The sequence below is a fragment of the Rhincodon typus genome, chromosome 23 (assembly GCF_021869965.1).
Source record: "Rhincodon typus isolate 14 chromosome 23, sRhiTyp1.1, whole genome shotgun sequence".
NCBI lineage: Eukaryota > Metazoa > Chordata > Chondrichthyes > Orectolobiformes > Rhincodontidae > Rhincodon > Rhincodon typus.
The window spans coordinates 44887511-44913363 of record NC_063354.1 but is presented as its reverse complement, the minus strand read 5'-3'; the positions used below and the strand labels follow the sequence as shown (position 1 = coordinate 44913363).

General features: G+C 44.6%; 1 protein-coding gene across 3 annotated transcripts in view; it reads right to left on the bottom strand.

The window, feature by feature from the left end:
* LOC109923273 (proton channel OTOP3-like) overlaps window positions 1–25853 on the bottom strand; it is a 48286-nt gene that overhangs the window by 17810 nt on the left and 4623 nt on the right. For all 3 annotated transcript variants that reach the window (XM_048610779.1, XM_048610778.1, XM_048610780.1), the window contains exon 4: window positions 3395–3453. In XM_048610779.1, coding sequence (XP_048466736.1) covers window positions 3395–3453 — 59 coding nt within the window. The remainder of the gene's footprint in view (window positions 1–3394; window positions 3454–25853) is intronic.

Below are 25853 nucleotides of genomic sequence, written 5' to 3'. Positions count from 1 at the left end.
CAGGGTCTAATTCAATGTGTTTGTTGATGGAGTTCTGGTTGGAATACCAGGCCCCCAGGAATTCCCTAGTGTGTCGCTGTTTAGCTTGTGAGATTATGGATGTGTTGTCCCAGTCGAATTTGTGTCCCTTGTTGTCTCTGTGTAGTGGGACAAGTGAGAACTGGTCGTGTCTCTTGATGTCTAGTTGTTGTTCGTGTATCCGTATTGTCAGTTTTCTTCCGGTTTGGCCTATGTAGTGGTTTCTCACAGTCCTTGCATGGTATTTTGTATATTATGCCAGTTCTACTGGTTGTGGGTATTGGATCCTTTACGTTCGTCAGTAGCTGTCGTGGGGTCGTTGTTGGTTTGTGGGATACCTATGGGTCTGAGTAGTCTTGTGGTCATCTCTGAAATGTCCTTGATGTATGGTAGGGTGATTAGTGAGTCTGGTCGTGTTGTGTCTTCCTGTTGTGGTCTATCTTGGAGGTAACAGCGGATTGTGCTTTCCGGGTATCCATTCCTTTTGAAGACTCTGTACAAGTGTTCCTGTTCTGCTTTGCGTAGTTCCTGTTTTACTGCAATGTGTTGTGGCTCTTTTAAATAGTGTCCTGATGCAGCCCTGTTTGTGGGCGTTGGGGTGGTAGCTAGTGTAATTGAGTATCTGGTCCATATGTGTGGTCTTTCTATGTACGCTAGTCTGGAGTTCCCATTGTTTTTGCGTTCTACCATTATAGGGCAGTCGGTTATTGTTCTTCTTTTGTGAATTTTATTCCAATGAGGATGTTGTTTATGTGTCGGTGGGTTTCTTCTCCTTTTGTGCGTTTAATAATCATGAAGGTGTTGTCTACAAATTGGACCCAGACTTTGGGCTGTACAGTGGGGAGCACTGTCCATTCTAACCTTTGCATTACTGCTTCTACAATCAATCCTGATATTGGGGATCCAATATGACAATATAGATACATGAACACCGACTAGCCACCAAGAGACATGACTCAATTCTCACTTGTCTCACTACACACGGACAACGAGGGACACGAATTTGATTGGGATAACACACCCATAATAGCACAAGCCAAACAGAGACACGCCACGGAATTCCTGGAGGCCTGGTATTCCAACTGGGACTCCATCAACATACACATTGAGTTAGACCCTGTGTACAAACCACTGAGAAACAAAACCGGAAGTAATATCAACCACCCCAGCAAACTGAGGTATATAAATAACAAGAGGGACAGAACACCGACGCTTCACCGGAGGCGCACTGATGATGTTACCTAGCAGGGTGATGAAACATTTGCAACCAAACCTACTGGCTCGGCGAGCAAGTCTACAACCTCATCCACAACCCGAGCTACAAATCTTCTCGAAAACTTTAAACAACATGTTTAGGATGGAAAGCAGGAGTAACCCTTTGACACAGAGGGTTGTGAGGTTACGGATTACTGTGTAAATGTCGGTGATTGAAACTGAGATCACGTTAATATTTAACCAGAGGCTGGGCAGGTGGGGGAGGGCCCCTCTGTTTGTTCTGTCTAGTTCTATATTGCCTTGTTAGGGGGTGAGAATGTCACGTTGGATTCCATCTTCACTGAGTCTCTGAAGGGATCAGCTTTACTGTCTCCTTCTCTCTCTCTTTCTCACACACCTCCTCCAGCCCTGTGCTTCTTCAAACTCTCTCCTCTCCTTTCATTCTGGCCTCCTGTGAACTCTCCCCTTGTCTTTGCCCCACCAGGAGTGGCCCTTTCTTTAATTTTCCCTTTCTTTGCATCTCTTTGCTTCTCCAGTTCACTCTTCCTTAAAGTATGGGATTATGGAGAATGCATGGCAGGGAAATAGGCCATTCAGCCCATCCAGTTCATGCTGGTGTTTATGCTCCCATCTTTCCAACCATTGAATCCTTCTGAGGCCTTCTTTCTCATATTGTTTCCTCATTTTCCCTTCAATCAATCGATACTATTCACTTCAGCCACCCCCTTACCAATGACTCAGTGGTTAGCACGGCAGCCTCACAGCGCCAGGGACCCGGGTTCAATTCCACCCTCGGGCAACTGTCTGTGTGGAGTTTACACATTCTCCCCATGTCTGCGTGGGTTTCCTTTGGGTACTCTGGTTTCCTCCCACAGTCCAGGGATGTGCAGGCTAGGTGGATTAAGCATTGGAAATGTAGAGTTATAGGGATACAAGTTCACTGACAACACCACTGTTGTGGGACAACAATGAGTCAGAAGGGAGACAGAAGGCTTGGGGATGTGGTGCAATGAGAACAACCTCTCTCTAAATGTCGGGAAAACTAAAGAACTGATCATTGACTTCAGAAAGAAAGGAGGAGAACACGCCCCCATCTACATCAACAGAACTGAGGTTGAGAGAGGGAAGAGCATCAAGTTCCTTGGAGTGACGATAACCAACAACTTGTCCTGGAATTCCCACGTAGATGCGACAGTCAAGAGGCAAAACAATGCCTGTTCTTCCTCAGGCAGCTCAGGAAATTTGGCATGTCCATAAGGACCCTCACCAACTTCTACAGATGCACCATTGAAACCATACTGTCTGAGTGTATAACGGCCTGGTACGGTAACCAGGACCGTAAGAAACTACAGAAGGTGGTGTGCACAGCCCAGACCATCATGGAAGTCAACTTTCCATCCATGGACTCTATTTACACGGCCTGCTGCTGCGGAAAGGTGGCCAACATCATCAAAGACCCATCGCACCCCGGTAATGACCTCCTACAACTTATTCCGTCAGGCAGAAGATACAGAAATCTGAACACAAACATGAGCAGGTTCAGGAACAGCTTCTTTCCGGCTATTATCAGACTGTTGAATGTACTCTAACCCCAAATAATGTAACGTGCAATGTGACCTGTATGCCTCGAAGTCTTTTTGATCTGTACATCCTTTGCTTGCTGTGATCTGCTTGTACCGCTCGTAAACAAAGCTTTTCATTGATTTTATTGTCACGTGTACGGAGATACAATCTTAAAAAATAGAGTGGGGGGTGGGGTGGATCTGGGTGGGATGCTCTTCGAAGGGTTGGTGTGGAGTTGCTAGGCTGAATGGCCTGCTTCCACACTGTTGGGATTCTTTGATTTACGGGAGTGAGTTCCACATTCTCCGAGCTCTCTGGGTGAAGTAGATTTTTCCGAATTTCTGATTAGATTTCTTGGTCTCTATTTAATACTGACCATCTCTAGGTTTGCTCTTCCCCTCAAGAAGAAACATTCTCTCTGTACTCACTCAATCAAAACCTTTCATCATTTTAAGGACTTCAATTAGACCAAGATCATTTGATGTGAGGCCCTTAGAGTCAGTAGAAAATATCCATTTCCATTGGCCTGGCCAAGTGAAAGGGACCCAGTTCCACTCTATTTCTCATTTAACAGATCAATCAGAGAGACAGTTCTTACCTGGTGACATTACGGTGTGTGTGGAAGCAATCTTTTGAGTGAAACCACAGGATGCATGTCTGAAAATAATACAGAAGCATAAATGATTTTCTACAGGGCTTCAACCATTCTTGAGTAAGCAGCTAAATCTCTTGAGAAACTCAGCAGGTCTGGCAACACCTGTGGAGAGAGAAACAGAGATAACGTTTCAAGTCCAGTGACCCTTTGTCAGAACTCTATTTCTCTCTCCACAAATGCTGCCAGACCTGTTGAGTTTCTCTAGCATTTCATGTTACTGTTTGTTTCAGATCTCCAGCATCTACAATTCTTTATTTTAGCTAAATTTCCTTCGGATTCTGAAGTTCTGCCATGTATTGATTTGTGACCTGACTGAAGGATGTTTTAATTACATTAGGTCTAACTGGATGACAGAAGAGGTGCAGATGATCCAATCTCACTTTGACTATCGTGGGAGACTGGACCTGTAACAAGTTCCTCTGACTAAACAACCCCAGCCTGCTCAGGTAGATCAGCTCAGCTACTGGGGCCTGCTGCTATTGGTCATCCTGTCCCAGTTTAGAATAAAGTAGACATGATTCCCTCTCCTGATCACAATCCCTGACATCCAGCTGGAATGTGGACATGGAGAAATGGGCAGTGACTGAGGGTAACATCATATTGTCACGTTTGAATTTGCATCTGGCACTGACTGGGGAGTAATTAATACAGAGGAGGAGGGTCGCACTGAAGTAAATAACATTAATACGTTTGTGGAATGGCCATGGGATCAACAGAGACAGGGTTTTGATGAATATGCAGATGTGTTTCTGAGGTAATTGTGACTTCAGTAATCACAGTAAGGGGAGGCAATGCCTACTGGTATTATTGACAAACTGTTAATCCAGAGACCCAGATAACATTCTGGGGACAGTTCGAATCCCACTGTGGCAGATGGTGGAGTTTGAATTCAATAAAAATATCGGGAATTAAGAATTTAATGGTGACCATGAATCCATTGCTGATTGTTGGGAAAGATCCATCTGGTTCACTAATGTCCTTTAGGGAAGGAAATTGCCATCCTTACTTGGTCTGGCCTACATGTGACCCCAGACCCACAGCAATGTAGTTGACTCTGAACTACCCTCTGGGCAATTAGGGATGGGCAATAAATGCTGCCTAGTCAGCAACGTCCTCATCCCATTAAAGAACAAAGAAGAAAAACATGAGAGAGGCTAGGATTGATGGCTGCAATTTAGAGCAGAGATGTTCCCAGCAAAATCCTAATAGATAAATAAAGCAGACAAAGTAGTGAGGGGGGTGTCATTTCTCAAGGGAATTAGAAACCAGAGAGTTTGTGTTAACCTTATGTCGGGCAGGTCTGGCCTCAATGTTCAGAATCACATAATTGTTATGATGCAGAAAGCCATTCAGTCCATCATATCCGCACCAGCTCTGGGAGCATTTTGACTCTGTGTCAATCTCCTGCTTCTCACCCTGAACATTATTTCTATTGAAATAATCATCCAGTGCCCCTCTGGAATGCCTCAGTTGATCCTGCCTCCACCACATTTCCAGGCAGAACATTCTAGATCCTAACTACCCATTGAGTGAAAGAGCTGCATTTGCAGCTCATTTTAAATCTCTAACTTCTCATCCTTGATCCTTTTACAAGTGGGAACAGTTTTGTTCTATCTAATCTGTCCAGCCCAATTCTGATTTTGAAAACGTCCATCAGATCTCCTCCTAGCCTTCTTCTCTGCAAGGAGAACAGTCCTCAGTGTCTCATCCCTGGAACTATTCTTGTAAATCACTCCTGCACTCTCTGCAATGTGCTCACATCCTCCCTATAATGTGGTGTCCAGAACTGTCACAATGCCAAGGTCTAACAAGTGTCTTGTGTAAATTAGGTATCACCTTCTTGCTCTTACACTCTATGCCCCTATTAATAAAGTAGAGAACACACGGTGATTTATTAACTGCTCTGTGCACTTATCCTGCTGCCTTCAATGATCCGTGCACATTTACACCCAAGTCCCTGCTCTTGCACCCCCCGCTTAGAATAGTACCCCAATTTAATATTGTCTTTCAATGTTCTTCAGAGTGCAACACCTGACATTTCTCTGCATTGTACCTTATCTGCCACCAATCCATCCGTTCCATCACTTTACCAATGTCCTTTTGGAGTTCCACACTGTCCTCCTCACAGTTTACAATTCTCCTAAGTTCAGTGTCATCTGCAAACTCTGAAATTGTCCCCATCACGCCAAGACCCATATCATTAATGTACATCAGGAAAACCAAGAATTCCAATATTGACCCTTGGGTATTCAACTACAAATCTTCCTCTAGATATCCATTGATATCCATTAGCCATTATTCTCTGTTTCCTATCCCTCAGCCAATTCTGTACACATGTTGCTACTGTCCCTTTTATTCTGTGACCTATATCTTTTCTCATAAGTCTGTTGTGTGGCACTGTATCAAACACTTTCTGGAAGTCCATGTAAACCACATTAGCAGTGTTACGCTCATCAAGTCTTTCTTTCACCTCTTCAAAAAACTGCAACATTTTAGTTAAACCTGATTTTCACTTTGGAAATCCACGCTGAATCTTCCCAATCGGTCCACTTTTTCCATGTGCCTATTAGTTGTCTCCCAAATAATTATTCGTAGAAGATTCCCCATCACCGTAGATATTTGAATATATAAACCATTTCCACCGGTTGGGGATTCTAGAACTAGAAGGCACAGTATGAGCATTAGGGCCAGACTCTTCAGGAGAGATGTTCAGAAGCACTTCTACACACAAAGGGTTTGGAACTCTCTTTTCCACAATGGCAGAGGGTGCTGGAACAGTTGTTAATTTTAAATCTGGGATAGATAATTTTTGTTAAGCAATGGTATGAAGGAATGTAGGCCAAAGGCAGGTGGAGCCAGGCCACAGATCAGCAATCATTTTGTTAAATGGTAGAACAGGCTCAAGGGGCTGAATGGCCTCCTCCTGTTCCTGTGTTCCAGTGAATGTAGAGGCGCTGATGAAGATACAAAATAATTCACCAGAATGACAGTAAAACTGAGAGGTTACACCTAACAGGAGAGAGGCTGGGCTGTTCACATGAGCACAGAAAGGATTGAAGGCTAACTGGATAGATACCTGGAATATTTAAGACCATAAGACATAGGAGCAGAAATTAGGCCATTCGGCCCATTGAGTCTGCTCTGCCATTCAATCATGGCTGATAAGTTCCTCAACCCCATTCTCCTGCTTTCTCCCTGTAACCCTTGATTCCCTTGATAATCAAAAACCTATCTATCTCAGTCTTAAATGTACTCAGTGACCTGGCCTCCACAGCTATCTGTGGCAGTGAATTCCATAGACTCACCACTCTCTGGCTGAAGAAGTTTCTCCTTATCCCCATTCTAAAAGGTCTTCCCTTTACTCTAAGGCTGTGCGTTCGGGACCTAGACTCTTCTACCAGACATCCTCCCAACATCCATTTTGTCCAGGCCATTCAGTACTCTGAAAGTTTCAATTAGATCCCCCCACATCCTTCTAAACTCCAATGAGTATAGCCCCAGAGTCCTCAAATGTTCCTCATATGTTAAGATTTCCATTCCTGGGACCATTCTCGTGAACCTCCTCTGAACCTGCTCCAGGGCCAATACATCCTTCCTGAGATATGGGACCCAAAACTGTACACAATTTGTGGGAGAGACCAGGACTGAAGACCATAAATATACCATGGACTGATGGAAAATACAGATTTATTTAAGGGGAAGTTAGATAAGGTCATAAGGGTTATGGTATGTGTTACGGTTAGGGTTAGGATTAGAGTTAGATTGAGGATGAGGGATGGATTTAAGGTTAGGGTTAGGGTTAGGATTATGGTTAGGGTTAGGGTGATGGTTAGGGTTAGGGTTACAATGAGGCTGAGAGTTATGGTTAAGGTGAGGTTGAGGGTAAGATTTAGAGTTAGGATTAGGGTTAAGGTGAGGATTAGAATTAGGTTAAGGTTAGGAACATGGTTAGGTTTTGGTATAGGGTGAGACGGAGGCTGAGAGTTAGAGTTAGTTTTAAGGTTAGAGTTAGGGTTAGGGACAGAGTTAGGATTAATGTTAGGGATACGGGTTAAGGTTAGGGTTAGGGTTAGGTTTGGAGTTAGGGTTAGGGTGAGGGTTAGGTTGAGGGTTAGGGTTAGGATAGGGATTAATGTTATGGTTAGTTTTGAGGTGAAGCTTACACTGAGAGTTAGAGTTAGGGATAGGGTTAAGGTGAGGGTCAGGGTGAGGGTTACATTTAGGGTAACGATTAGGGATGGGAGATTAGGGCTAAGGTTTGGATGAGAGCTCGGGTTTAGGGTGAGGTTTAGGGTCAGGGTGAGGCTGAGGGTTAGAATTAGGATTAGGGTTCAGCTCAGGGTTAAAGATCGGGCTGGTTGTAGGGTCAGGATGAGGCTGAGGGGAAGGTTTAGGATTAGGATGAGGTTTAGGGTTAGGGTCAGGGATCCGGATCGGGTTATGGTTAGGGTGTGGATCATGGTTAGGTTTAGGGTTAGTGTGGGGATTAGGATGAACATTAGGGTTAGAGTTCTTGTTAGGGTGAGATTGAGGATTAGGGTTTAGGGTGAGGGTAAAGGTGAGTGTTAGGGTTAGGATAAGGATTAAAGTTAGGGTTAGTTTTGAGTTGAGGCTTACACTTAGGGTTAAAGTTAAGGAAGGGTGAAGGTGAGGGTCAGGGTGAGGGTTACATTTAGGGTAAGGGTTAAAGTTAGGGTTAGGGGTAAGATTTGGGTGAGGGTTAGGGTTTAGGGTGAGGGTGACGGTTAGGTTGAGGGTGAAGAAGAGTGTTAGAGTTAGGGTAAAGGTTAGGGTTTGGGTGAGGAGTAGGGTTAGGGTAAGGGGAAAGTATAGATAAGGGTGAAGCTGAGGTTAGGGTTAAGGTTAGGGTTTGGATAAGGTGAAGGTGAGAGTTAGGGTTAGGGTAAGGGTGAGGGTTAGGGTTATGGTTAAGGTTAGGGTTTTGGACAGGGTTAATGTCAGGGTTTGGATAAGGGTGAACAGTTAGGGTTGGGGTGAGACTTAGGTTTGGGGTGAGGATGAGTCTGAGAATTAAGATTAAGATTAAGATTATGGTTAGGGTTAGGGTTGGGGTGAGGGTGAGGGTTAGACTTAGGGTAAGGGTTAAGTTTAGGTGTTTGGTTCGGATTAGGTTGGGGTGAGGGTTCACTTTAGGTTAGAGTTATGGGTGGGGTACGATAGGGTGCGATAGGGTTAGGGTTGGAGTGAAAGTGAGTCTTAGGGTTAGTGTGAGGGTTAGGGTTAGGGTTAGTGTGAGGGTTAGGGTTAGGGATAGGATTAGAGTGAGGCTGAGAGTTAGGGTTAGGGTTAAGGTTAGGATTGGGGTGAGGATCACAGTTAAGGTGAGGACAAGGTTGAGGATGAAGGTTGGGGTTACGATTAGGGTTTAAGGCCAGAGTAAGGATGAGAGTTAGGGTAAGGTTTAAGGTTTAGGTCAGGGTGAGAGTGAGGATGACAATTATGGTTAAGGATAGCGTTAGGGATGGGGTGACCTAGCATTAGCGTTAGGGTTCGAGTGGATATTAGGGTGGGGGTGAAGGTGAAGATCAGAGTTAGGGTTACAGTTAGGGTTAGGATTAGGGTTGGGTTTGCCTTAAGGTTAGGGTTAGGTTTAAAGTTAGTGTTAGGGTGTGGGTGAGGGTCATGGTGAGGCTGAGGGTCAGGGTTAGGCTGAGTTTGAGGTTTAGAGTTAAGGTTAGGGTGAGGGCTCGAGTTTGGGTTAATCTTAATGTTAGGTATGGGGTGACTGTTAGAGTTAAAGTTAGAGTTTAGAGTTGGGCTGAGGGTTAGGGTGAAGGTTAGCATTAGGGTTGGGGTGAAGGTTAGCTTAGAGTTAAATCTGGAGTGAGGGTTAGGGTGAGGTGAGGTTTAGCGCTAACTGCGGGTTAGGGTTAGGGGAAAAGTTCCAGGTGGGCGGAGTTTAGGGTCAGGGTTTAGGGTCAGGGTAAGGCTGAGGGTATGGTTTAGGATTAGGTTTAAGTTTAGAGTAATGTCTAGGGTTAGGGATACAGTTTGGGTGAAGGTTAGGGTTGGGGTGTGGGCTAGGGTTACGGTTAGGGATAGGGTTGTGGTTAGGATTAGGGCTAGGGTTACAGTTAGACATAAGGTTAGAGCTTGCATTGTGGTGTGGCATAGGGTTAGAGTTAGGGTTATAGTGAGGGTAAAGGCTGAGTGCTAGTGTTAGATTGAGGGTGAGAGTGAGGTTTACTGTTAAGGTGATGCTTGGGTTTGGGATGAAGGTTAGATTTTGGATTAGGGTTTAGGGTTAGTGTGATTGTAACCCGAGGATTAGATTTAAGGTTAGGGTTTAGGGTGAGGGCAAGGATGAGGGTTAGGGTTAGGATTAGGTTGAGGGTTAGGCTGAGGATTAGGGTTAGGATGAGTATGAGGTTTAGGGTTGGGGTGAGGGTCAGGCTGAGGATTATGGTTAAGGATAGCATTGGGTAGGTTCAGAGTGGGTATTATGGTGAGAGTGAAGGTGAGAGTTAGGGTTAGGTTAGGTACAGTTAGGGTTAGGGTTGGGTTAGGGTTAAGGTGAGGCTGAGTGTCAGGGTGAGGTAGACGGTTAGAATTAAGGTTAGAGTAAGGGTTAGATTTAGGATTAAGGTTAGCATTAGGGATGGGATGACTGTTAGGGTTAAACTTAGGGTTGAATTTAGTGTTGGGTTGAGGGTTAGCATGAGGGTTGGGGTGAAGGTTAGGCTTAGGGTTAGTTTTAGAGTGAGAGTTAGGGTTAAGGTTGGGGTTAAGAGTGAGGGTGAGTGCGAGTGTTTGGTTTAGTGTTAGAGTTAGGATTTGAGATTAGTTGAGGATGAGATGTAGAGTTATGATGATTGTTGGGATTAGGGTGAGAATGATTGTTAGGATTATGGTTTGGGTTAGGGTTAGAATTAAGTTTAGGGTGAGGGTGAGGATGGCAGCGAGGGTTAGGTTGTGGGTTAGGGTTAGGGTGAGGGTAAGGGTTGTGTTAAGTGTTAGAGGGAGGGTCAGTTACAGTTAGTCAGAGGGTTAGTGTTGGAAATAGGGTGAGGATTAGAGTTAAGATTAGGGTTAGGGTTAATGTTGAGCTGAAACTGTGGTTGAGAGTTAGAGTTAGGGTTAAAGTTAGCATTAGGGATGGGGTGACTGTTAGGATTAAAGTTAGGATTGAGTTTAGAGTTGGGTTGAGGGTTAGCATGAGGGTTGGGGTGAAGATTAGGTTTAGGGTTAGTTTTAGAGTGAGGGCTAAGGTTAGGCTTAGGGTGATGGTTAGAGTTAGTGTTCTGGTTAGGGTTATGGTTAGGGTTACAAGTAGGGCTCGAGTGAGGTTGAGGATTAGGGTTAAGCTGAGGGTTAGTGTTTGGGGTAGGGTTAGGGGAGGATTAAGGTTAGGGTTAAGGTGAGGGTTAGTGTTAGGGGTAGGGTTAGGGTGAGGATTATGGTTAGGGTTACAGTTAGGATTGGGTTTGGGTTGAAGTTATGATGAGAGCGAGGGTCACAGTTAGGGTTAAGTTGAGGGTGAGAGTTAGGGTTATGGTTCAATTAGGGTTATGGTTTAGATTAGGGGTAGGTTTAGGTAGGGTGAGGATGAGGATTAGGGTTAATATTAGGGTTAGTTTAGGGCTTAGGGTTAGGGGTAGGGGTAAATTGAGGCTGAGGAGTAGGGCTCAGGTTAGGAGTAGGGATAGTTTAGGGTTGGGTTGGAGTTAGAGAGAGGGCGAGTGTTATGGTTAGGGTAAGGGTGATGGTGACGTTTAGAGTTGGACTGAGGGTAAGGATGGGGTGAGTTTGAGGATGAGGATGAAGGTAAGTGCTAGGGTTAGGGCTGATGTTACGGTTAATGGTTCGGCTTAAAGATAGATTTAGAATCAAGGTGAGTGTTTGGTTTAGGGATTAGGATAGGGTGAGGGTTAAATTGAGGATTGGGTTCAGAGTTAAGATTAAATTTAGGATTAGGGTGTTAGGGTTAGGGTCTGGGTTAGGTTTAGGGTGAGGTTGAGAATTAAGGTTTGGATGGGTGTTAGAGTTCAGCTGAGGGTGAGGGTTGGATTTGGCTCAATGGTTAGCACTGCTGCCTTATAGTACCAAGGACCCAGGTTCAATTCCACCCTTGGGTGACTGTCTGTGTGGAGTTTACACATTTTCCCCATGTCTGTGTGGGGCTCCTCCGGGTGCTCCAGTTTCCTCCCATAGTCCAAAGATGTGCTGGGTAAGTGGATTGGCCAGGCTAAGTTGCCTGTAGAGTCCAGAGGTGTTTATATTAGGTGGGTTAGACATGGGGAAATGCAACATTAAGGGAATGAGGTGGGGTGGGAGGCTCTTTGGAGGGGCAGTGTGGACTTGTTGGGCTGAATGGCCTGTTTCTATATTGTAGGGATTCTGTGATTCAGTGTGAGGGTTAAGATTGAGGATGAGCCTTAGGGTTTGGGTAAGGGTGAGTTTTAAGGTTAATCATGGAGTTGGGGTTAGGGTTAGGATGAAGTTTAGGTTTAGGGAGAGGTTGTAATTGAGGAGTAGAGTTAGGGTTAAGTTTTGGGTTAGGGTTAGGTTTAAGGTTAATAGAAACATAGAAGCAGGAGGAGGCCATTCAGCCCTTCAAGCCTGCTCTGCCATTCATCACGATCACAACTGATCATCCGACTCAATAGCCTAACCCTGCTTTCTCCCCGTAACCTTTGATTCCATTCGCCCCAAGTGCTGTATCTAGTTGCCTTTTGAATACATTCAATGTTTTGGCATCAACTACTTCCTGTGGTAATGAATTCCACAGGCTCACCACGCTTTGGGTGAAGAAATGTCTCCTCATCTCTGTCCTAAGTCATCTACCCCAAATCCTCAGACTGTGATCCCTGGTTCTGGACACACTCACCATCGGGAACATCCTCCCTGCATCTACCCTGTCCAGTCCTGTTAAAGTTTATAAGTCTCCATGAGATTCTCCCCTCATTCGTCTGAACTCCAGTGAAAACAATCCCTAACTAGTCAATGTCTCCTCATATGTCAGTCCCCCCATCCCCGGAATCAGCCTGGTAAACCTTTGCTGCACTCCCTCAAGAGCAAGAGTATCCTCCCTCAGAAAAGGAGACCAAAATGCACACAATATTCCAGGTGTGGTCTCACCAAGGCCCTGTATAACTGCAACAACACATCCCTGCTCCTACTCTCAAAACCTCTTGCAATGAAGGTCAACATACCATTTGCCTTCTTTGCCACCTGCTGTACCTACATGTTTAATTTCAGCAACTGGTGCACAAGGATGCCCCGATCCTGCTGCACACTCACCTCTCCCAATTTACAGCCATTCAGGTAGTAATCTGCCTCCTTGTTTTTGGTTCCAAAGTGAATAACCTCACATTTACCCATATCATGCGTCTGCCATTGATTTACCCACTCACCCAACCTGTTGAGATTGCACTGAAGCATCTCTTCATCCTCATCACAGTTTACCCTCCCACCCAACTTGGTATCATTTGCAAACTTTGAGATGTTACATTTAGTTCCCTCATCCAGATCATTAATATATATTGTGAATAGCTGGGGTCCCAGCACCGATCCCTGTGTAGCCCACCAGTTACTGCCTGCCAATTTGAAAAGGACCCACTAATTCCTGTTCTTTGTTTCCTATCTGCCAACCAGTTTTTTTTTATCCATCTCAGTGTACTTCCCCCAATGCCATGTGCTTTAATCTTGCACAATAATCTCTTATGCGGGACTTTGTCAAACGCTTTCTTAAAGCCCAAATATACCACATCAACTGGCTCCCCTTTGTCAACTCTACTAGTTACATCTTCATAGAATTCTAACAGATTTGTTAAGCATGATTTCCCCTTCGTAAATCCATGCTGACTCTCTGATCCTGCTGCTGCTTTCTAAATGATCCGCTATAAAGTCCTTGATATTGGATTTGAGAACTTTCCCTATTACTGATCTATAATTCTTACTGGTCTATAATTCCATTTTCTCTCTACCTCCCCTTTTTGAATATTGGAGTGACATTAGCCATCCTCCAATCTGCAGGGACTGTTCCAAAGTCTATAGAATCCTGGAAGATGACAACCAATGCATCCACTATTTCTAGAGCCACATCCTTAACTACTCTGGGATGTAGATTATCAGGCCCTTGGAATTTATTTGCCTTCAATCCCATCAATTTTCCAGCACCATTTCTCTACTAATATTGATCTCCCTCAGTTCTTCCCTCTCACTAATCTTGCATTCTCCAACATTTCTTGAATCTGATTTGTGTCCTTTTTTCTGAAGACAGAACAAAAGTATGTAATCAGTTGCGCAGCCATTTGTCCTCTATTATACATTAATGTTAGACTTACGGTTAGGGTGCGGTTGAGGGATGTAGTGAGGCTGAGGGTTAGGGTTAGGTTGAAGGCCAGTGGTAGGGTAAAGGTAAGGGTTAGAGTTAAGGTGAGTGTTAGGGTTGAAGTTAGTGTTGGGTTGAGATTAGGTTGAGGCTCTGCGTTAGAGTTGGGATGAAGTTTAGGCTTCGGGTTAGGGTTGGAGTTAGCTTTTGGGTTTAGGTGACAATGAGGTTTAGGGTTAGCGTTAGATTTTGGTTTAGGGTGAGGGTAAGGTTAAGTGTTAGAGATGAGGTTAGGGTTAGGGTTCCAGTAACAGTTAAGATTAGGTTGAGGATTGGGGTGAGGTTTAGGGTTAAGGTTAAGGTGAAGGTGAAGTTAGGGTTAGGATGGGGGTTAGGCTGAGGATGAAGGTTCAGTCTAGGGTTAGTGTTAGGATTAGAGTTGGGGTTAGGCTGAGGGTGAGCATTAGAGTTAGGATTTGAGTGAGGATTAGGGTTAGGGTAAGAGTTAAGGTTAGGGTTATGGTTAGGTTTAGGGTTGGTGTGAGGGTTACAGTTAGGGTCAGGGTAAGGGTGAGGGTTAGAGTTAGGCTGAGTGTTAGGGTTAATGTGAGGATAATGTTTAGGGTTAGACTGAGGTTTAGGTTTATGGTTAGGGTGGGGGTGATGATTAAAGTTAGGGTTAGGATTAGGATTAGGATTAGAGACAGGCTTAAGGCTATGGTTTAGGATAGATATAGAGTGAGGCTGGGAAGTCAGGTTTGGGATAGTGTTAGAGAGAAACATAGGGTTCGTTTTAGGGTAAGGGTCAAGGTCAAGGCAAGGTTGAGGGTGGGGATGAAGTTCAGTGTTAAATTTAGGGTTAACGTTAGGATTAGTGTTAGAATTAGGGTTAGGGTCAAGATGAATGTCAGACCTAGGGATAGGGATAAGGTTAGGGTGAGGGTTAGGGTTAGGGTTACATTGAAGGTGAAGGTGAGGTTTCAGGTTAGGGTTCAGGTAACAGTGTGGTTGAGAGTTTGAGTTAGGGTTAGGGTTTGGGTTAGAGTTATGCTTAGGAAAGTATCAGGGTTGGGTTAAGGTTAGTGTTAAGGTTAGGGACAGGCCTAGGGTTAAGGTTAGAATTAGGGTTAGGGTGAGGGTAGTGGTGAGGCAAAGAGTTAATAATAGGGTGAGTTTGAGGGTTAGAGTTAGTGTTATGATTTAGGTTTGGGTGAGGGTTTGAGTTAGTTCTGGGTCTATGGTCAGTGTGAGGCTGAGGTTAAGGGTTAGGATTATGTTTACATTTAGGATTAGGATTAGGAATATGGTTTGGGTTAGGGTTAGGGTTAGAGTTAGAGTTAAGCTTAGATTTAGGATAATGGTGAAAATGAGGGTTAGAATTAGGCTGTCTGTCAGGGTCAGGGTAAGGATTAAGGTCAAGATTAGTGTTGGGGTGGGGGTTAGATTTAGGATTAGGGCTAGGGTTAAGGTTAAGGTTGGGGTCAGGGTTACTGTTAGGTTTAGGGTTAGGGTTAGGATTAGTGTGAACATGAGGCAAAAGGTCAGGTTAAGGTTAGGGTTTAGGGTGAGGGTAAGGATGAAGGTTAGGTTTAGAGTGAAGCTGAGAGATACAGTTAGGGTAAAGGAAAGGGGAAGTTGATGATGAGAATAAAGGTAAGTCTTAGTGTTCCAGCTAAGGTTAGTGTTAGGATTAGCCTTTGGCTCAAGGTGAGTGTGAGATTTTGGGATAGAGAAAGGGATAGAGAATGTGTTAGGGTTAGCATGAGGATGAGAGTTAGTGTTATGGTCAGCCTCAGAATGAGGATGAGATTGAGGATTAAGATTAAGATGAAAGTTAGGGTTAGGGTTAGGGTGAATCTGAGGGTTAGAGTAAGGTTGGGATTATAATCAGGGTTCGGGTTAGTGTGAGGGTTTAAATTAGCGTAAGAGTGAGGGTGAGGCTTAGGTTTAGGGTGAGGGTGAGGCTGAGGATTAGGTTTGAGGTTAGTGTTATGGTTAGGATTAGGGTTGATGTGAGGGTTAGAGTCAGGATTAGGGTGAGGCTGAGGGTTGTTCTGAGAATTAGAGTTAAGGTTTGGTTTAGGGCTAGAGTTGAGTGTAGGGTGAGGTGGAGGGTGACAGGGTTAGGGTGAGGTTGAGGGCTAGAGTTAGGCTGAAGGTTATAGCTAATGTGAGGGTGATGGTTAGGGTTTGACTGAGGTTTTGGTTAGCGTGAGGGTGAGGTTGACGGTATAGGTTAAGGTTAGGGTTAGAGTTAGAATGAGGGTTTGGGCTATGGTTAAGTTTAGGTGTAGAGTGGGGTTGAGAGTTCAGGTTTTGGGTAGAGTTAAGGAGAAAGATAGGCTTAGTGTTGTAGGATTGAGGTTAAGGCAAGGTTGAGGGTAAGGAAGAAGGTAAGTGTTAAGGTTAGGGGTAAGGTTAGGGTTAGTGTTAGGGTTAGGGTCAAGGTGGGTGTTAGGTTTAGGGATAGGGATAGGGTTAGGGTTAGGGTTAATTTTATGGTTAGGGTTAGGGTGAGTGATAATGAGTGTTAAGGTTAGGTTTAGGGTGAGGGTTAGCGTTAGCATGAGGGGTACATTAGGGATAGGGTGAGGATTAGGGTTAGGGTAAGGGTTAAGGTTAGAATCATGAGCAGTGTTAGGGTTGGTGTGAGAGTTAGAGTTAGGGTTAGGGTAAGGGTGAGGGTTAGGTTTAGAGTTGGTGTGAAGGCTGAGGATCAGAATTAAGATCTGTTTAGGGTTAAGGGTTAGTGTTACTTGTTAGGGTTAGGTTTAGGGTTAGTGCGAACATGCGGCACAGGGTCAGGTTAAGGTTAGGGTTTGGGGTGAGGGCAAGGGTTAGGTTTAGGATGAGGGTTAAGGTTAATGTGAGGGTGATGGTTAAGGTTAGACCGAGGTAAGGGTTATGGTTAGGGTACAGGTAAGTGTGAGGGTAAAGGTTAAAATTAGGGTTAGGTTTAGAGTGAGGGTTAAGTCTACAGTTAAGCATAGGTGTAGCGAGAGGCTGAGAGTTCAGGTTTGGAGTAGAGTTAGGGAAAAAGATAGGCTGAGGGTTAGAGGTAGGGATAAGGTTAAGACAAGGTTGAGGGTGAGGATTAATGTAGATGATAACGTTAGAGTTAGGGTTAGGGTTGGGTTAGGGTTGAGGTTAGAGTTAGAGTTAGGATTAGGGTTAGGGTTAGGGTTAGGGTTAGGGCTGGGTTAGGGTTAGCGTTAGGGTTAGGGTTGGGGTTAGGGTTTGGGTTAGGGTTAAGGTTAGCATTAAGGTTACAGTTAGGATTAGTGTTAGGGTTTGGTTTAGGGTTAGAGTGAGCATTAGGGGTAGGGGTAGGGTTAGGGTTAGGGAAATGTTAGGATTACAGTTAGCTTTAGGGTTAGGGTTAGGGTTAGGGTTAGGGTTAGTGTTAGGGTTAGGGTTAGGAATAGTGTGAACATGATGCGAAGGGTCACGTTAAGTTTAGTCTTTGAGGGTAAGGATGATGGTTCGGTCTAGGTTGAGGATTAGGTTTAGAGTGAGGCTGAGAGATAGAGTTAGCATAAATGATAGGGTGAGGTTGACGATGAGAATGAAGGTAAGTATTAATGTTCGGGCAAAGGTAAGTGTTAGGATTAGCCTTTGGATCAAGGTTAGGGTAGGGATAGGGTTAGGGTTAGGTTTAGAGTAAGGGTTAGGTTTAGGATTAGGGTTAGGGTTAGGGTTAGAGTTAGAGTTAGCCTTAGGGTTACGGTTAGGGTAACAGTTAGGGTTAGCGTTAGGGTTAGAGTTAGGGTTAGGGTTTGGGTTAGGGTTAGGATTAGGGTCAGGGTTAGCGTCAGGGTTACTGTTAGAATTAGGGTTAGGATTAGTGTGAACATGAGGCGAAAGGTGACGTTATGGTTAGGCTTTAAGGTGAGGGTAAGGATGACGGTTAGGTTTAGAGTGATGGTTAGGTTTAGAGTGAGGCTTAGAGATGGGGTTAGGTTAAAGGATAGGTTGAGGTTGACGATGAGAATGACAGTAAGTATTAGGATTCGGGCTTAGGTAACTGATAGGATTAGCCTTTGATTCAAGGTTAGGTTTAGGGTTAGGGTTAGGGTTAGGGATAAGTTAGGTTTAGAGTTAGGGTTAGCCTTTGATTCAAGGTTAGGGGTAGAGCTAGCATTAGGGCTAGTGTTAGGGTTAGTTTACAGTTGGGTTGGCAGTAGGGTTGGTGTAAGGGTTAGGATTAGGTTTAGGGTTAGGTTACAGTTAGAGCTGGCAGTAGGGTTGATGTGAGCGTGACAATTAGGGTTAAGGTTATAGTTAGCACAAGGGTTAGGGTTTGGCTCAGGGCTAAAGTTAGGTTTAGCGTTACGTTTATAGTTAAAAGAAAGTTATGGATAGCTTTACTGTTAAAGTAGAATTAGGGTTAGCATTAGGATGAGGGTGAGGATGAGGGTTAGGGATAGGGATGGAGTGAGGGTGAGTGTTTAGATTAGGGTGAAAGTTTGGGTTAGGGTAAGGGTGAGGATGAGTGTTTGGGTTATGGTTAGCGTTAGGGATTGGGTAAAAATTAGGTTTAAGGTGGGGGTGAGGTTTAGTTAGAGGGTTTTGGTTGGGGGAGGGTGTGGCTGAGGATTAGGTGTTAGGGCTAGGGTTAGGATTAGGCTGAGGGAGTACATTAGGGGTTAGGGTGAGGATTACTGTTAGGGTAATGGCTAAGTTTTGGATTATGAGCAGTGTTAGTGTTGGTGTGAGAGTTAGAGTTAGGGCTGGGGTGAGGGTAAGGGTTAGGTTCAGGGTTGGTGTGAGGTCTGAGGATTAGAGTTAAGATCTGGATTAGGGTTAAGGGTTAGGGGTAGGGTTAGGGTTAGGTTTAGGGTGAGGGTTAGGGTTAGGTTTAGGTTTAGGGTTAGGGTTAAGGTTAGGGTTAGGGTTAGGATTAGGGTTAGGTTTAGAGTGAGGGTTAGGGTTAGGGTTAGGGTTAGTGTTACAGTTAGGGTTAGGGTCAAGGTGAGTTTCAAGTTTAGAGCTTGTGATAGGGTTACAATTAGCATTAGGGTTAAGCTTAGGTTTAGGTTTAGGGAGAGGGTGAGGATGAGTGTTAAGGTTAGGTTTAGGGTGAGGGTTAAGTTTAGTGTGAGGGTTGGGGGGGCAAGGATTGGGTTTGATTTTAAGGTTAGGATTAAGGGCAATTTGAGAGTGAGAGTGAGAGTCAGGGTTATGGTTAGGGTTAGAGTGATGATAAGGTTGAGATTTTAGGGTTAGGATTAGATTATCTGTTAAGTTTATCATTTGCGTAAAACTTATGCCTAAGGTTTAGGGTTAAGGTTAGGTTTTAGGGTGATGATTAGGGTGAGGGTTAGGATGAGGGTTAGTCTTTGGTTGAAGGTGAGGTTGAGGGTTAGAGTGAGGGTTCGGGTTGGGATAAGGTGAGGGTTATGGTTAGGAGATAGTAGGAACTGCAGATGCTGGAGAATCTGAGATAACAAGGTGTAGAGCTGGATGAACACAGCAGGCAAAGCAGCATCAGAGGAGCAGGAAGGCTGACGTTTCGGGCCTAGACCCTTCTTGGGTCTAGGCCCGAAACGTCAGCCTTCCTGCTCCTCTGATGCTGCTTTGCCTGCTGTGTTCATCTAGCTCTACACCTGGTTAAGGTTAGGATTTGGTTTCGGGTGAGGGGGTGGGTGAGAGTCAGGATTAGGTGAAGGGTGAGCATTAGAGTTAGGCTGAGGGTTAGAGTTAATGTGAGGGGGTTGGTCAAGGTTAGACAGAGGTTTAGAGTTATGGTAGGGTGAGGGTGGCGTTTAGGGAGAGGGTTCAGGTTAAGGTTAGTGGTAGAGTGAGGGTTAGGGCTGTGTATTAGGGTAGGTGTAGAGTGAGGCTGAGAATTCATGTTTGGGGGAGGGTTTGAGAGAAGGATAAGCTTAGTTTTAGGGCTAGGGTTAAGGTTAAGGGAAGGTTGAGGGTGAGGGTAAAGCTAAGTGTTAAGATTAGGGCTAAGGTAAGGGTTAGGATCAAGGTTTCGGGATAGGGAAAGGTTAGGATAAGGGTTAGGGTTAGGGTTAGGGTGATGGTGAGGATGAGTGTTAAGGTTAGGATTAAGGTGAGGGTTAGGGTTGGCATGAGGTTTAGGAGTGAGGGTTGGGGTTGGGGTTAAGGTTGGAGTTAGGGATAGGTTGAGAGTGAAGGTGAAGGTTATGGTTAAGGTTAGCGTGTGGATGAAGGTGAGTGTTAGGGTTAGGTTTACAGTCAGTGTTAAGGTTAGGATGAGCGTAAAATTTAGGCATAGGATTAGGATTAAGGGTAGGGTTTAGGGTGAGGGTTAGACTGAGGTCTGAGGTTGATGTTGAGGGATAGAGTTAAGCTTTGGGTGAGGGTTAGACTTAGGGTTAAGGTTAGCATTAGGGCTGGGGTGACTGTTAGGGTTAAAGTTAAGATTGGGGTTAGGATTGTGTTGAGGGTTAAGGAATGGGTTAGCGTTAGGGTTGGGCTGAACTTTTGGTGAGGGTTAGTGTTAGAATGAGGGTGAGGTTAGGGTTGTGGTTGAGATTTGGGTAAGCTTGAGGGTGAGGGTGAGGGTGAGTATTAGGGTTAGTGTTGGGGTTAGGGTGAGGGTCAGGTTGATGATGAGGTTACAGGTTAGAAGTAGATGTATGTTTAGGATTAGAGTTATGGTTAGGGTTAGTGTTAGGGTTAGGATGAGCGTAAGACTTAGGCATTGGTTTAGGATTAAGGGTAGGGTTAGGGTTAGAGTAAGGGTTACAGTTATGACAAGGGTTAGGGTTTGGTAGAGGGTTACGGTTGTGTTTAGCATTGGGTTTACAGTTAAAAAGGAAGGTATGGGATAGTGTTACTGTTAGAGTTAGGATTAGGGTTAGTGTTTGGATGAGGGTGAGGGTGAGGGTTAAGGTTAGGGTGAGAGTTGGTGTTAGGGTAAGGGTAATGATAAGGGTTAGTATTATTTAAAATTAGGTTTATGGTGAGAGTGAGGGTGAGGTTTAGTTTGAGGGTTAGGGTGTGACTGAGAATTAGGATTTGGGTTAGGGTTAGGCTGAGGCAGAGCATTAGGTTTAGTGTTAAATTTGAGGATTGGGGTAGGGTGAGTGTTAAGGTTAGGATTATGTTCAGGGTTAGGGTTGCTGTGAGAGTTAGGGTCAGGGTGATAGTGAGGGTGACGGTTAGGTTTAGGGTGAGAATGAGGCTGAGGATTAGGCTTGAGGTTAGTGTTATGGCTAGGGTTAGGGTTAGGGTTGGTGAGAACTTTAGAGTGAGGGTTAGGGTGAGGGTTCATGTTAGGATGAGAGTGATGCTGAGGATTAGAGTTAAATTTAGGGTTAGAATTAATGTTAAGGTTGGGTTTAGGGTGAGGGTGAGTTTTAGGGTTAGGGTTAGGGCTAGGGTTAGGGTGAATATGAGGCTGAGGATTGAGGTGACGGAGAAGGTGAGTGTGGGCGTTAGGGATAGGGTTAGGGTGGGGGTGAAGGTGAAGTTGAGATTTCAGTTTAGGGTTAGGGTGACCATGTGTTTGAGGGTTTGAATTAGGATTAGGGTTTGGGTTAGAGTTATGGGTAGGTTAGTGTTAGGATTGGGTTAAGGTTAGGATTGGGGTTAGGGAAAGGTTTACATTTAAGGTTAGAGTTAGGGTGAGGGTAACGGTGAGGCTGAGGGTTAGGGATACGGTGAGTTTGAGGTTTAGAGTAAGTGTTAGGATAAGGGTTCGGGGAAAGGTTAGAGTTAGGACTAATTTTAGCATTAGGGTTGTGGTGACTGTTAGAGTTATTTACGGTCAGGGTTAGGTGAGGGTTAGATTTAGGGTTAGGCTTAGAGTTAGGTATGGGGATACGGTTAAAGTTAGGGGTAAGTTTAGGGTTAGAGTTAGGGTTGGAGTTAGGGTTATGGTGAGGTTTAGAGTTAGGGCCCGGGCTAGGGTCAGGGTGAAGCTCAGGGTAAGGGTTACGGTTAGGTTTAGGATTAAGGTTAGGTTTAGGGTTGGGGTGTGGGTTAGGGTAACGTTAAGGTTAGGGTTAGAGTTAGGGTTACTATGAAGATGAGGGTTAGAGTTAGGCTGAGTGTTAGGGTTAGGGTAAGGGTTAATGTTAGGGATAGTTTCGGGCTGAGGGTTAGGGTTACTGTTAGGGTTAGCCTTAGTGTCATTGTATGGCGCAGGGTCAGGTTGAAGTTAGCGTTTACGGTGAGGTAAGGCAGGGGATTAGGGTTAGGGTTAGGGTGAGGATTAGGTTTAGGGTTAAGGTTAGAATTAGGGCTAGGGTTAGTGTTACGATGAGGAAGAGGTTTACAGTAATGGTTAGGGTTAGGGTGACAATGAGTGTTCTGGTTAGGTTAGGTTTAGGGATGAATTAGCGTTAGGGTTAGGGTTAGGTTTAGGTAAGGATGAGGGTTAGTGTTAGTTTTACATTAGGGTGAAGGTTTGAGTTATGGTTGGCCTAGGGTTGGTGTAAGGGATAGTGATAGGATTAGGGTGAGGGTGCAAGTGAGGGATAGGGTTAGGATTAGTTTGAGGGTTAGGTTTAGGGTGAGGGTCAGTGTCAGGCTTCGGATTAGGTTTAGATATAGGGTTAGGTATAGGGTTAGGGTTGTGGTTCGGGTGAGGCTGACGGTTAGTGTTAAGGTGAGGGTTAGAGTTAGGATTAGGGTTAGGGTTTGTGTTAGGGATAGGGTGAGGGTTAATATTAGGGTTATGGTCAAGGGTAGTGTTGGGGTTAGAGTGAGAGTGAGGGTGAGGATTAGGGTTAGAAAGGTTGAGGATTAGTGTTATGGTTAGGGTTAATGTGAGGGAAAGGGTTACGGTTAGGCTTAGGGTAAGAGTGAAGATTAGATTTATTGGTTAGGGGATTAGTGTTGGGGTGAGGGTTAGGTTTAGTTTTAGCATTACGAATACGGTGAGGGTTAGAATTAGGGCTGGGATTAGGGTGAGGTGAGGCTGAGGGTAAGGTTTAAGATTAGGTTTAGGTTCACGATTAGGGTTAGGGTTGGGGTGTAGGTTAGGTTTGGGTGTGGTTTAGGGATAGAGTTAGGGTTATGGTGAAGATGAGTGTTAGAGTTAGGCTGTTAGGGTTAGAGTAAGGATTAAGGTTAGGTTTAGGTTTGGGCTGAGGGTTAGATTTAGGGTTAGGGATACTGTTAGGGTTAGGTTTAGGGTTAGTGTGAACGTGAGGCGCAAGGTCAGGTTAAGGTTAGAGTTTAGGGTGAGGGTAAGGATAGGGGTTAGGCTGAGGTTTAGAGTTAGGGTGGTAGGGTTAATGTGAGAGTGATTGATAATGTTAGACTGAGGTTTAGGGTTATGTTAGGGTAAGGGTGACGGTGTGGGTTAAGGCTAGGGTTAGGTTTAGAATGAGGTTTGGGGCTATGATTAAGCATTGGTGTAGATTAAGGCTGACAGTTCAGGGTTGGGGTAGGGTTAGGGAGAAAGATAGGCTGAATGTTAGGGGTAGGGTTAAGGTTGAGGCAAGGTTGAAGGTGAGGATGAGGTAAGTGTTAAGGTTAGGGCTATGATTAAGGTTAGGGTTAGGGTCAAGGTGACTGTCTGGTGTAGGGATAGGGATAGGGTTACATTTAGGGTTAGGGATAGGGCAAAGGAGATGGTGAAGATGAGTTAAAGTTAGGTTTAGGGTGAGGCTTAGGTTTAGTGGACAGTTCGGGGCAGGTGTTTGGGTTGGGATAAAGGTTAGGGTTAGGGATATGTTGAGAGTGAGGGTTATGGTTATGGTTAGAGTGAGGGTGCGTGTTAGGGTTAGGTTGGATACAGTATTAGGGTTAGAATGAGTGTAAGACTTAAGCATAACTTTAGGGTTTACGTTAGGGCTACATTAGAGTTACAGTTAGGGTTAGAGTTAGGGTTGGGGTGAGGGCTAGGGTAAAGTTTAAGGATAGCATCAGTCTTAGATTTAGAATTAGGTTTAAAGTTAGGATGAGGGTGAGGGTTACGGTTAGGGTGAGAGTGAGAGTGAATTTTGGGGCTTCTGATTAGAGTTAGGGTTAGGGTGAGGGTGAGGATGTGGCACAGGGTTAATTTAGGGTTAAGGTTTGAGGGAAGGGTGAGGGTTAGGGTGAGGGTTAGCATTGGGGTTAAGGTGAGTGTGAAGGTGAGGGTTAGGGTTAGGTTTACTGACAAAGGATAAGGTTAGTGTTAGAGTTAGGGTAAAGATTAGGGTTAGAGTTTGAATTAGGGTTAGGGTTAGTGTTACGGTTAAGGTTAGCTTTTTAGGGTTAGTCTGAGGGTGAGTTTGAGGGCTTGGGTGACAGTGAGGACAAGGGTTAGAGTTAGGGTTAGGCTGAGGTTGAGGATTAGAGTCAGTGATACAGTTAGTGTTAGAGTTATAGTTCGTGTTAGTGTTAGTTTAGGGTTACTGTTAGGGTTAGGGAGAAAGGATAATGTTAGGGTTAGTGTTTGGGTAAAAGGTTACAGTTAGTTTTAGAATTCTGGTTAGGGTTAAGGTTAGGATGAGGGAGAAAGGATAAAGTTAGGGTTAGGGTTAGGGTTAGTGTTGGGGTGAGTGTTGGGTTAAGTTTAACATTAGGATTGGGTTAAGTTTAGCGTTAGGGTTGGGTTAAAGTTGGGGTAAGGGTGAGAGTGAAGGCGGGCATTAGGGACAAGTTGAGGATTAGGGTTAGGGTTGGGTTTGAGATAGGGTTAAGGTGAGGTTGAGGGACAGGGTTAATTTTAGGGTTAAGTTTAGGCTGAGGGTTACGGTTAAGGTTAAGGTTAGAGTTTGGATAAGGGTGAGGGTGAGGGTGAGGCGTAGTGCTAAGGTTAAGGTTAGGGTTAGAGTTACATTTAGGGCTAGGGATAGAGTTAGGGTCAGGATTAGAGTTAGGGTTGGTTTAGGGTTAGGTTTAGGGTTGGGATGACGGCTGGGTTAGGATTAGCGTTAGGGTTGGCCTGAAGGTTAGGGTTAGGGTTAGGGTTCAGGTTAGGTTGAGTGTGTATTTGAGGGTGAGAATTATGTTTAGGGTTAGAGTGAGGATGAGGGTGAGTTTAGTGTTAGGGTTAGAGATAGGGTCAGGTTTAGAGTGAGGCTGAGAGTTACGGTTAGGGTCAGGGTTAGAGTTAGGGTTAGAGTTAGGATTCAGGCTGAGGTGAGGGTGAAGGTTATGGTGTTGGGTTAGGGTAAGGGTTAGGGTTAGTATTAGGGTTGGGTTGAGGGTTGCGTTTAGAGTAAGGCTGAGAGTTAGGGCTAGGGTTAGAGTTGGTGTTAGGGCCAAGGTGAGGTTGAGGCTTAGGGTTTGGGTTAGAGTGACGGTTTGGGTTGGAATAAGGATAGGGCTAGGAGTTAGGATTAGTGTAATGGTGAGAGTGAGGTCTAGGGTGAGTCTGGGGTTAAGGTTTGAGTTGAGTTAGAGTTATGGTTATGGTTAGGTTTAGGGTTATTCAGAAAGGAAACATTAAGGCTAGGGCTCAGGCAAAGAGTTACAGTTGGTGTTACAGTCAGTTTTAGGGTTAGAGTTAAGGTTATGGTTGGAGTTAGACTGAGAGAGAAAGAATAAAGTGGGGTTTTAGTTAGGTTAAAGAGTTAGAAGTCACTATTACTGTTAGGGTTAGGAATAGGGCTAGGTTGAGGGTGATGCTGACGGTTAGTGTTAATATTAGGGTTAGAATTGGATTTAGAGTTAAGGTTAGGATTAGGGTTAGGGTTAGGTTGAGAGCAAAAGGCTAAGGTAGGTTTTGGAATACGTTAAAGAGTTAGAAGCCAGTATTATAGTTAGGGTTAGGGTTAGAGATTGGGTGAGAGGCATGGTGAGGGTTATGGTTGGGGTAAGGATTAGGGTTAAGGTTAGGGTGACAGTAAAAGATATGCTTAAGGTTAGGTGTGAAGTGAGGCTGAGAGTTAGGGTTAGGGTTAGGGAGAAAAGATAGGGTTGCATCTACAGTAAAAATTAGAGTGATATTGAGGGAGAGGATGAGGGTTAGGGTTAGAGTCAGGGTTAAGATTAGGGTTAGGGTTAGGGTTAGGGTTACAGTTAAGGTTGTGTTAGGATTACAGTTCAGGTTCGGTTGAGGCTGAGGGTGAGGATTACACTTAGGGTTAGGATAAGTTTGAGCATTTAGATTAGGGTTAGAGGCAGGATTAGGATTAGTATGAGATTTAGGCAAAGATTTAAGGTTGGGGTTGGGGTTGGGGTTGGGGT